At 34.9% G+C, this 12,554-nt stretch overlaps 1 protein-coding gene across 2 annotated transcripts in view; it reads left to right on the top strand.

Moving 5' to 3' along the window:
- Positions 1-12,554, top strand: part of LOC106663456 (biglycan) — a 30,915-nt gene that overhangs the window by 12,522 nt on the left and 5,839 nt on the right. For both annotated transcript variants that reach the window (XM_014388308.2, XM_024230257.1), the window contains exon 2: positions 12,286-12,443. In XM_014388308.2, coding sequence (XP_014243794.1) covers positions 12,286-12,443 — 158 coding nt within the window. The remainder of the gene's footprint in view (positions 1-12,285; positions 12,444-12,554) is intronic.

Genomic DNA, 12,554 nt, shown 5'->3' with positions numbered 1-12,554 from the left:
CCTCTTATCATTTTGGGTAAAATTCTTGTTATGAATACGTCATGGTCGCTTGGCATTGATTAACTTTGAATTTGCTTTTTTTAACCTTTATCTGAGGTTTAAAACTTTTTTTGTCAAGACATTGAGATATTAGGTAAGCCCTACAACCATAGATGCACCAGCTGGAGGTCCGACAGAGCTCCTCTTTCTCTCGCTCTATCTCTCTCACTCACTCTCTCTCTCTCTCTCTTTCTTTTGCTTTTTGCTTCCTTACTCTTCCAGTTTTACAACGATCTCACTCTCTCTTTTCTGTGATCTCTTTTTCTCCTATTCTCATTCCATTCTTTCATTGTTATTAGATGTAGGTGGTTGTTATCTTATATTCTTTGGTATTTCATATCTATCACATCTCTTAAATCACTTGGGCTGAAAGTCTTGTTATGAATGCGTTTTGTTCATGGTCACATAGCATTGATTAACTTTGAATTTGCTTTTGTTTTCTTTCTTTTTCTTTTTTTTTCTCTCTCTCTCTCACTCACTCACTCACTCACTCACTCTCTCTCTCTCTCTCCCTCTCCCTCTCCCTCTCCCTCTCTATCTATATCTCTCTTTCTCTCTCCCTCTCCCTTCTTCTCCCTCCATCCCTCACCCTCTCCGTTTCTATCTCTGTCTCCCTCTCTCTCTATCTATCTATTTATATCTCTTTCTCTCTCCCTCTCCCTTCTTCTCCCTCCATCCCTCACCCTCTCCCTCTATATCTCTATCTCCCTCTCTCTCTATCTCTTTCTCTCTCCCTCTCCCTTCTTTTCCCTCCATCCCTCACCCTCTCCGTTTCTATCTCTCTCTCCCTCTCTCTCTCTCTCTCTATCTATCTATCTATCTATATCTCTTTCTCTCTCCCTCTCTCTTCTTCTCCCTCCATCCCTCACCCTCTCCCTCTATATCTCTATCTCCCTCTCTCTCTTTCTATCTCTATCTATCTATATCTCTTTCTCTCTCCCTCTCCCTTCTTCTCCCTCCATTCCTCACTCTCTCTCTCTCTCTCTCTCTCTCTCTCTCTCTCTCTCTCTCTATCTATCTATCTATCTATCTATCTATCTATCTATCTATCTATATTTATCTATCTGTATCTGTCTCGCTCTCGAATTGATTAACTTAATTTGTTCTTTTTCCTTTATTTGAGGTTTAAAACTTTTTTTTGTTAAGACATTGAGACATTAGGTAGGCCCTAAAACCGTAGTACCACGTGGGGATCCCAAGGAGCTCAGTCACGGTGGGGGGAATGTTTAAATGCGGTTCCGGCCGGGGTAAAAAAGTGGAAACGATGTGTCCGCGACACTTCATGATCCTCCTACAATATTCTTCACCACGTAGACTTTCTGTTAGTACTGTTCGACAAAAAGAATTCCAATTTAGTTATAAATCTGGACAATTTTAAAAGGATTATTGTTTTTTTTTTGCTCTTTGAAATATGGTGGCTGTTGAAAATCGAAAACTGCTCAGAGCCAAACTTATTGATGTATTGATATCAATATATTTAGGATAAATGATAAAATCAATTTTTATTATTGATTGAATAAGGATTATGGAATTTTCCTACATCCGTTAAATCTTTTCAATTTGAAAATATATTTAGTATGTTCATTTTGTCACTTGAGCTGAATAAAACATTTGTTTTAATGGGATGTGTTTATCAAACAAGTATCCGCTTCTGGCAATGTCCTTATCTGTTTTTCTTGTTGAAATGTACAGAAACAGAGCTTACAGTCGAAAGTTATTTCTAAGTCCAAAATAGATTCCTCTACGTATTCGATCCGTTATAATTGGATTTTCAACAATGATAATCACATCTCGCCAAAGATACAACAGCCGGAAAAATTGTTTTGCCATGAATGCACTATCGAACATGACCAACGTCGATTGTATCGGACAAAAAGAAACATTGAATCATCTTCCGTCAGCCAAATAGCGAAATGACAAAACGCAATTATATAAATATTTAGTTCCAGAATATTTAAATTCAACTTTTTAAATATTTAAAAAGAAATTCGAACCATTTCTCGAGGGAAAAGTAGATTTGTTATTTTAATTTATTATAATTTCAGCAATTAGTTGATTAAACAAATTGTTATTTTGTTTAAAATTGATAACCCTTTTTGGAATAAATTAGTCGATAAGAACATTTATCCTATGAAGGAGTTTGAATTCACAAAATTCATTTATTTTTGGGATCTATCTCGTTTTATCTACTGTGCTGAAAACCGCCTAGGGTGTTAAGCTTTGGCAACTGAGCACAGTGTAGGAAGAAACATTTTTCTATTCTTGCTGATGCCCTAAACGTGGTTTTTCGATCATATGTTAACAGCAATCAGCATGGTTCCTTAAGGGGTAGATCCACTAATGCCAATTTATTCCATTATTATGATTTTATTTAATTGTTAATTTCCTTGAGTATCGAAATAGTGTTCACGCTGTATAAACAGATTTGCCTAAGGTTTTCGATCGAGTTGATATTTCTGTTTAAGTTGAAAATCTTTGGAGTATCTTTTGTTATCCTTCATGGAATCATTTCTATCTGGTCGCTCTTTCTCTGTTCTCATTAATAACTCAGTCTGATAAGATTGCAACATTTTCTGGTGTACGACAGGGTTCTCAATCCAGGCTCGTATTATTTCTTGTTTATTTCAATGATGTGGAATATTAAAAGATGGTAAGTTTTCTTTACTGGCGAAGATATGAAAATTTTTTAACTCCGTGTCTTCAGCTCACGATTGTGTCAGTTTACCAGGGGGAATCGGTCTGCTTAGTTAATCAGTGTGAGCAGAATCGTCTTCCTTTGAACAGTAACAAATAAAAGGTAATTGAATTTACTAAAAATACCTTTCCTCGTGACTTTTGATTTCGTTGATGGGCCGAGATTGGAAGAGGTTGACGCTATCTCCGACCTTGGTGTAGTTTTCACGATTTCAGTGACCATATCAAGCAAATTCGAGGTAATGCTCTACGCCATCTTGGTTTTATTACTAGGTTTTCTGGAGATTTTAAAAATGCCTTGGTAGTTAAAATATTATATTAATCCTTCGTGCCCATCTGGAATATGCAAGTGTCGTCGAATTAGAAAAAGTACAAAGGAAAGCAAAACCATTATAATGGCCTTCAGATTTGGTCTTGCAGATCTGAATTGGAAAGATTGCACTGGCTTGGTCTAGAGTCAGATCTCATTTGGGGTTGGAAATTGTGGAATGGGGCCCTTGATATACGAAAATTGGATTTATCATTATGTATCCGACCATTAAGGAACCATAAATTGTTCTTTGTCCCACATTTCAGAACAAAATATGGACTGAACTCCATTGAAGATAATGAGATTGCTGAAACATTATTCCAATGAAATATATGTATTTCATGATCCCTTGCATTGATGAAATAAAAGTTAAATAAAGACGTATACAAGCCAGGAATCCTTAAGCCATGTGTTTTCTTTATTGTTTTCTTTTTGTTATTATGTGCTTTTTTTGTTACTCTTCTTGTAGATTCGCTCTGTTGGAGTTATGCATAAATAAATTAATTATAACCAGGAGTAACGTGGAAAATAATGTAAAGGAATATTCATATAAAAACGGATACGAATCGAAATCACAAAAAGAGTAGTTTAGAGAAAAACGAGACCCGTTAAATAGACAATAGATAACTTATCTAAAGCAGGCTTTACCTAGGACAGTCTGACATTTGAAAGAGTACACGTGACTACTTTCTGTACAGATTTTCTTTTGAAGACTTCCCAGAAAATTATCGACTTTAATTTCAAATTGTGAAAAGAGCAAAAATATCCTACTCAGTAGATCCAGATCTGGATGGGTATTTGAACCATAATAGACAATGAAGTACGTACTTCTTGGATAATTCATCGTAAGCAGAAGTAATTAAGAAACTATCGCAACTAATAAAAATTTCCTCGATTTACAAGAATATTATCAAGCTAAATGATGCTATTTTGTTGAAGGGAGGCGTTCAGAAGAACAATAAAAAGTCCAAATCAAGATGTTAAACCTCGCCGGTTAAGTTCGGCTTCGCGCTATCATCAGTGAGAGCATAAGGGAAAGAATGGTCAAAATTTCAAAATAACGAAGTAGTGCATGCTTAAAACCTTAATACCTACTCTGTCTTACTTTTCTCTCCGTCAAATCTTTCACTTGTTTTCTCTCTTAATTTTATTTTCTTGTTACATTCTTTTTTTCTAGAAATGATAAATGATGGAGTGAGTGTGGTGTTCAATCCTTTTTAAAAAGATAGTTCCTACTCACAGTAAGTTGTTTTGCAACGTCCGGATTTCGAGCCTTTTAGCTCATCATCAGGTTGAAGGACTTCTACAACCTGATGATGAGCTAAAAGGCTTGAAATCCGGATCGTTGCAAAACAACTTACTGTGGGTAGGAACTATCTTTTTAAAAAGGATTCTTTTTTTCTTGCTCGATCTGTCTCTAATATTCCTTTTCTTACTCGTACTTTTTGTCTTCCTTTATTTAATAGTCTCTCTCTCTCTCTCTCTCTCTCTCTCTCTCTCTCTCTCTCTTTCTTTCTCTCTCTCTCTCACACACACACACACACACACACACGCACGCGCGCGCGCGGTTGTAAGGGCTTCAGGTTCTCTAATTCGTCAGGGGGTCCTGTTGTTCGATTCCAATGGTCGCCTTACGAATTTTCACTTATGATTTGGACTCGTAATTTGAAAAGTAATTGTACAGATTGTTGACCCCTTCGTATGCGACACTAGACAAGAATGTGCAGTGGCACGTAAAGCCTTCCTGTACGATAAGAACTTCTTCCCTTCCCCCTGCGGCTACTAATTTTGAGAAAATTGCAATGTTCAGATTCTTACCTATTTTTACGGATCTACCTTTTGTACCAAGGCCGTTGTCAAATATAAAATAAACGAAAATCTGTTCTTTTAATCATGTACAGGAAATGAGCGGGGCAGTGTTCTGTTTTAGGATAGGTGGAGCTAAATATAAATATAGCACTCCATTACCTTTGCAGTTTGTAAACTTGTGTATTCAGGTCTCAGAATCTAGTTCAAAGCAAATCAGACAAAAGCGAATAGTAAACATTGACTAGTTTTTCAATATTAGTCGTACTATTTCCACAAAGAAAAATATACTAGAGAAAATATTTCTAGTCAAATGAGTTACACAATCGTTAAACGGGCATCCTTGATCGACCTTTCCAGAGTATGGAACTTGTCTTTCCAGATATCACCTTGGAAGTTTCACAAACAGCACTCACATCCTTTTAAGCAATAGGATTTCTGAGCCAAGGATGTCAGTTCCTCCCATTTTGACTTTTGTTTAATATATTTTGTACTTCAATTCAAGCATTCTTGAAGTTTCTGCCTTGCTGAAAAATTACATTTTCATTTAGTTCATTTCATCGCTTGGTTATTTTAAAAAGTTGTCCTGTTTTGCTCTATTCGTTGAAAAAAAATGATCTAGCTACTTTTAATGGGCTGGGCCTTAACTGATTTAATCTGTGATAATATCGTGTTAAACGTTTGTAAAAGGAAGTTGAAGAAGGCGCTTCCTTGTCGTTCTAGGCTTAATTTAATAATAACTGTGAGGCCCAAATAAAAAAAATCTAACATTTAATAAAAAATTACATTTTAAGACTTTTTTATACTGGAAATGCAGGATGCAATCAATGTTCGCCTAACTAGGTTTTTCGCGTGTTTTGAATTTTGTTAATACTGGTAGCAGCTGCAGATCCCCCTCATTTATTAAGGGTGGAGGGTGGACAGCAAATGTCGTGTTGCAAATGAGTTAAGCAAGGGTCGTGTTTATAATTGGCCGTCAAATCAAGCCGAAAGATCAAAATAGCACAGGATGTCTAAGGACCCTTGAATGCTCTTCACTTGAGTGGCATCCTGAATAAGATCATAGATTTTCAAGAGTCTATTGGAGATAGATGTCATTCATTAATTATTAGCTGGAAGATTTATGTCTTGCGCACGTCCACTATGTTTTTATTGTATCAAAAACGTTTTTCAATAATTAATATTAGACTGAAAGGTAAATAAGACACCTGTACTCTGAGGAATTTTCACATCCCTGATTCATTGATAATAATGTTCCGCATTGCCCTCCCAGGCAATCGGCTTTCGGAGATCTTTTTCTTAATAAAGTCTGCATTTTCGCAGGTTTCGGACTAACCGTGTTACAGCTCATTTACGCGCAAAAACATCCAACAGTTCATCTCAAATCATAATTAAGCAACTTTCTTTAATCAGCATATTATGACAGATACTCCTTTGGTTTCGGGGAAAAACACTCCTTATCATATCGTTCCTTTTATGATTATTAACAGATTGGCATAGATTACTGCGCTGTTGCTTTAAATTTTATTATTTTAAATAATAAACGCCTTAGTGAATCTGGAACAAGCTCGAAGTTCAGTTCGTCAAGCAAATTATTTTCTTTGCGAACCGGTCTTGACAAACGTCAAACGACTTGCCAAGCCTGTTTGCCTTGATGTCACCTGTTGATAGGATTTTTCAGAAATCATCATTTTTCCTCAGTTATCCAAATTATAAAAATATAAAAGTCTTTTGTAAGAGATTTTTGCAGAATTTGACTGCTGTATAATAACGACCCGATATTCCATCCAACAAATTTTGCTAAGATGTAGCTTATAATCCGAGAGTAATCGGTTTATACGCTCGACTTGTCCAGCATCTTAAACCGAAGAAGGTCGACCGTTAAGTCGAAGTACTCTGGGTTGAAACGTCCGGACCAACAGTCAATTCGTCGCAATAAGAATTTTTTGACGTTGTTATTTTTCAGGTTGAACAGAAGAAATACTATTAATGATTTATCTGGACAAATTTTGTGATTTCTGCTAGATGTGTCTAATCATACGAGTCTGGCCTATTCTTACTGATTTGTCTATTGTACATATTTCCGCTATAGTCCAACACCAGTGTAGAAAATATATAAATGTTCAAGAACGAAGCCCCATATGGTAACAAATTGTGGATCAAAACATGAGAATAGGAAGTTCGATATGGCGTTAAGCAAGTTAAGTCAGATTGATTTTCTAGGACAACTCTTGAAAAGCTCTTTGGGGAAGAGAAAGTTACCCGATTTTTGGAAATAACCCCAATTTTCCCCTGTCAAGGTGAGAGTCGGTTTCCACTGTTATAGGCGAAGAGAAAATCGAATTGAACCTTTTTCTTTTTACAATGTTTTACTTGTCAATTGTTTATTCTATTGTTTTGTTTTTGTTCACTTTGATTTATCCCCACGGCATTGTCCGATTAATATTGATAACTTCCTGCCATTTTTCAATTTCATTTGGACCACCTAGTATTTTTTTTATTTTGTGCCCAAGGTTTTGCTCTAATTAAACCGATTGTTAAATAATAAAAACGGCGCCTTCGACTTTCCTCTTAAAACGGATATCTAGAGCTATAAAAATAAATAGAAAATAGAAACGCTGAGTTGAAGTTTCATAACGGATTTGACACTAATTGTACAAAAAGTGAAACTTCAGTCGAACAATGTATCATCTTGGATTAATTATTGGCACTTTCGCGCTAATTTTCGTATGAAAATTTTATAGTTATGAATAGAAAAGTGACTAAAATTTCTACAGAATGGCTTACAAATATCGGGTTTAAAAAAATTAAGGGGAGTTTGGAGGGAGACAAATTGGACAAGAATGGAACGTGACATCATTCAATAGGCTCATAGGTCAGGACAGTTTCGGTTTTTGTTTGGCATCCTAATCTTCGTAAATAGAGAAGTTCATAGTTAATGATCAGTTGTTCATTTCACGAGAAAAACTTTATGAAAGAAATTGTGAGGTTTCTCGGTAGATATCTCATAGTACAACAAGAACAGAACATAACAGAAGAAAATATATGTCTAGGAATCTCACAAAATAACGAAACCTCACAGAGTAAGAAATCTCACGCATTAACAAGAAAATACACGGTTTTGTCAAGAAAGCTCTCAAGATACAGTTTGGCGAGCATCTCTCGATTTAACAAGAAATGTCACTATGCAACAAAAAACCTCATAATTCTTAAGAAATATTACAATTTAACAAGAAATTTGTTCATAACTTTCTAAGAAATATCACAATTTTACAATGAATACTATATTTTTTCAAGTTTTGTAAAAAAGGACGGTTCTTACTCGCAGGTTTATTTTTATAATCTACAAGTAAATAAGAAATATCACAATTTAACAAGAACTCTCACAACTTAATAAGAAATCTCAAAACTTAATAAGAAATCTTACAATTCAACAAAAAATATCACAATTATTAAGAAACATTATAATTTTACAAGAAATCCCATAACTTTTTCAGAAATATCACAATTTAACAATAAATACATTTTTTCAAGTTTTGTAAAAGACGGTTCTTACTCGCAGACTTATTTTTTATAATCTACAAATAAATAAGAAATATCTCAATTTTTAGCAAGAGCTCTCACAACTTAACAAGAAATCTCAATACTTAATAAGAAATCTTACAATCTAACAAAAAAATCACAATTTAACAAGAAATCCCACAAATTTGTTAGAAATTTCACAATGCACGGTCTCTTTTTGCTGTAGTGGCCTGAGGATATTTCTGTAGCCTGAGACAGCTGCGACACTTCGACCTCAAGGGGGGGCCTCGCAAGTCATAAAACGCGAATTGAAGGAATTATGAAAACTTTTGTAAATCTTGGAGATTAAAACTGCACGATAAAAGTTTCTTTTTTTAAACTCATCAGAGATTTCCTTTTTTAATACGCTTTTCTGCATTCTTCTTTCTGTTGTTTAGGCGCAATTTACTTTAAACGTGACGCTTTTAAGATACTGGAGAAAATTGCTTAGCGGTGGAAATAACTTGCGTGAATCGGCAACGCTGCTAAAAGATTCCTGTTCATCATTTATTTTATAGAAACATGATTTAACAGAAAATTCTATTGTTATTTCATTATCGTTTTCAATCTATCTAGGTTTTTTTTAATAGATTATCTGATAATCATACTACAATAGGTCATGCTACAGTACAATAGGTGTATTATTTTTGACGATAGTTCACTAAGATTAGGTTTGTTTTTGCCCATTTCATATAAGTTATAAGCAAACTTTCTTTAATTTTCTTTTGGTTTGGGAAGGATTTTTTTCGACGAAGTCAAACTAAGCACAACTAGGTTCATGTAGGTTAATAGATCTTCGTGTACTTTTTTCCTCTTGAGGACTTTGATATAAACGTCTTTATATTTTTTAAACATTAAGCATTTGTATTGACGTATCTAATCTTAAGGCATATTTAAAATAAAGTTAGTACGCAAGTCTCGATACCAGGAGCGTAATTAAATAATTGAAATTACTGTTACAATCATCAAATGTAATAAAAGTTCGTATAATATGGCCTCGATTTCAAATGTTTGGCATCGAGTTTACCATTCTTAGCTACAAGGTTGATAACACATGATCACATCTGCTAATGATTACTAGGTCTAGAACATCAATTGTTTTTTTCTTATAGCTGCAGTTAGTTATACAGTAAACGAAATCGACGGACAAAACCTGGAGATCTTGAAGTTTATGCTGAAGGGCAACAAACCTACATCTAGAATTAATTAACAGCAATACTGCCAAAGAAGTTATCAGTCGTAACTCAAAAGATTACTCCTGACTTGCCAGAAAAAAAGAAACACCTTTCACTTTCAATGTGTAAATGTATCAGTTGACTTTCTTGACTTCACAGTACAATCCCCTACTTCGAACTGTCTTAGAAAGCGTTTTCGAATCAACTACGTTTTGAAGTACATAAAACAAAGGTAGAAAAACGGACTTGTACTCATCTCTAACGGACAACCAGCTATCCTGAAAGAGACAACATGAAAAAGATGCATGTTAAATTTGTTTAAATTATTTTTAAAATTGATCAATCATTGCTATTGATGCAGGCTCTTCAAGCAGGGAAATTACATTTATTTGAACATTTTTAAAGGTCCATTTTAAAAACAGTGCAAATAAAGAATTTGAACCCTCTCCTCTGCTTCACATCTTTCATACTTTCTCTCACTGCTTTTCACATTCTTTCTCTACCTTTCACATTTCATCTATCTCTGTTTTTCATATTTTCCTCTAGGTCTTTCACATTCTTTAACTCTCTGTGTTTCACTTTTTCTTATCACTGTCTTTCACATTTTGTCTATCTCTATTTTTCATATTTTCCTCTCAGTCTTTCACATTCTTTAACTCTCAGTGTTTCACTTTTTCTTATCAGTGTCTTTCAAATTTTTTCTATCTCTATTTTCATATTTTCCTCTCAGTCTCTCACATTCTTTAACTCTCTGTGTTTCACTTTTTTTATCACTTTCTTTCACATTCTTTCCCTCTCTATCTTTAACATTTTTCCTATTTCTATTTTTCATATTTTTCTCTCAGTCTTTCACATTCTTTAACTCTCTGTGTTTCACTTTTTGTATCACTGTCTTTCACATTCTTTCTCTCTCTATCTTTCACATTTTTTCTATTTCTGTTTTGCATATTTTTCTGTCAGTCTTTCACATTCTTTAACTCTCTGTTTTACTTTTTTATCACTGTTTTTCACATTCTTTCTCTCTATCTTACACATTCTTTCTCTCTTTGACGTTCCTCTTTGAATTTCACATTCTTTCTCTCTTTGACTTTCTCATTCTCTCTCTCTTTCTCTTCTTTCTCTTTGACATTCCTTCTCACCCTGTTACACATTCTTTCTATCCCTGACGTTCAAATTCTTTCACTCTCTGTCTGGCATTTTCTGTCTTTCATAATCTTTGTGCCTCCTTTTTTCTCTCTTCCTTGCTCGGTTTGTCGCTCATCTTCTTTCTGTTTATGCAGAAAATGCTTCTTTCTCTCACTCCTACTCTCTGGCTCTTTTCTTACTCAAAATCTCTCTCTCTCTCTCTCTCTCTCATTTTTGTCGTTAGATGTTCCCGGTTTTCATGTTATTTTTCTTTCTGCCTCTAACTTTATGTCACTCGCACGTTTTCTCCCTCTCCCTCCCTTTTGCTATTTCCTTCCTCTTTCTTTCTCTTTTTCCCACTATCACACTCCCTCTTTTCGTTGTTCTCTTTTTCTCTCTCTCTCTCTCTCTCTCTCTCTCTCTCTCTCTCTCTCTCTCTCTCTCTCTTTTGCTTTTCCTTTCTCTTTACGTTTTACTACTATCTCACTCTCTCTTTTTTGCGATATCTTTTTCCCCTATTTTAACTCCTTCCTTTGCGCCCCGTCTCTTTTACCTCCTTTTTGCTTCCTCTCTCTTTTGCCCCACTCTTTTGCTCTCTGTTTTCGTTGTTCTTTTGTTCTGTATTTTCTCTTCCCCTCGGACTCCCACATTTAAAATCACAGACAATCAAGCAATATGAGTTCGGTTTTCGGTGCAACATGTATGAAATCTGCTCATCGAGCCCAGCTACAAATATGAATTTATCAATGGAAGTGGGTGGTTTGCTCTGGAACGGACTTAATCAACCCCGGCGGAAATAGCCATTCCACCGTTGTGTACACCTCTTCCGCTTGCGATCACGCCCACAGTCTTCACAAAACATAAACAATTTGAAAATATCCTCTGACAATACCCGTCATGAACACGGACTAAATAAAAATAAACTATATATATAGATTCACTTTGCAACTCGCAGTCAATTGAGACAGTTCTTCACTTCCTAGCTGAGTGTTCGATTTTAAGAGAGATTCGTCTTTTTACACCTCGGGTCATTCACTCCTTGAAGAGTCCAAATCATTGAACTGTTGAATGGATCAGACCCTACGATATGCTTGCCACTCCTGGAAGTATAGATTCCATTTAGTCCAGGAATTTAATTTTTAATTTCGTATACACCTTTACTTCATTAAATACTACAATCATAGAAAAAATTATGATCTGGATGGCCTCATTCTTTTTCTGTGCATTTACTTTTTTTTAAAATATATTCTACAATTATTGCATGTTCACCCAGAGTTCTAATTTTAATTTTTAATTTACAATTATGTGTGACAATTCACAATGATCTCCGACGATAGACGGATTTAATTCCATGTTGTATATATTTTTATAAATATGTTTCATTATGTGCACAAAGTTGTAAAATATTTATTTCTATCTATGTATAGATACATTTTTTAAAAGTATAATATTGTTTATTTGATGCTTTTCAACCAAAACGAGCTAGATAAACCAGCTTCTTTTCTGTTGATTCTCCTGGAATGCTGGAGGTTTGTCAATGTCAATGACTCATAAGTTTTTAATTTTTTTTTATAGGTTTATCCCTCATCCCTCTGATTATGATGCACACGACCGACTCGGCAGCCAACCCTGTCCAGGCAAAATGCACCAAAAAATTAACGAGGAGGATGAAAAGCGCAGACTGCAGTGATCTTAAATTAGTCAGCATACCTTACTTAACGAGTGACATTGAAGTGAGTATCACGATAAATAACAAAATACAGTTTGAGTTCAAGAAATGGCCAAATCTTTCGGATATGATATCATGCCTTTCTGAGAAGTCCGTGTGTCATACACAGCGATCT

The sequence above is a fragment of the Cimex lectularius genome, unplaced genomic scaffold (assembly GCF_000648675.2).
Source record: "Cimex lectularius strain Harlan isolate CLEC.00 unplaced genomic scaffold, Clec_2.1 scaffold2, whole genome shotgun sequence".
Taxonomy (NCBI): Eukaryota; Metazoa; Arthropoda; class Insecta; order Hemiptera; family Cimicidae; genus Cimex; species Cimex lectularius.
The sequence above is the reverse complement of the archived record's forward strand: the minus strand, read 5'-3'. Positions and strand labels throughout refer to the sequence as shown.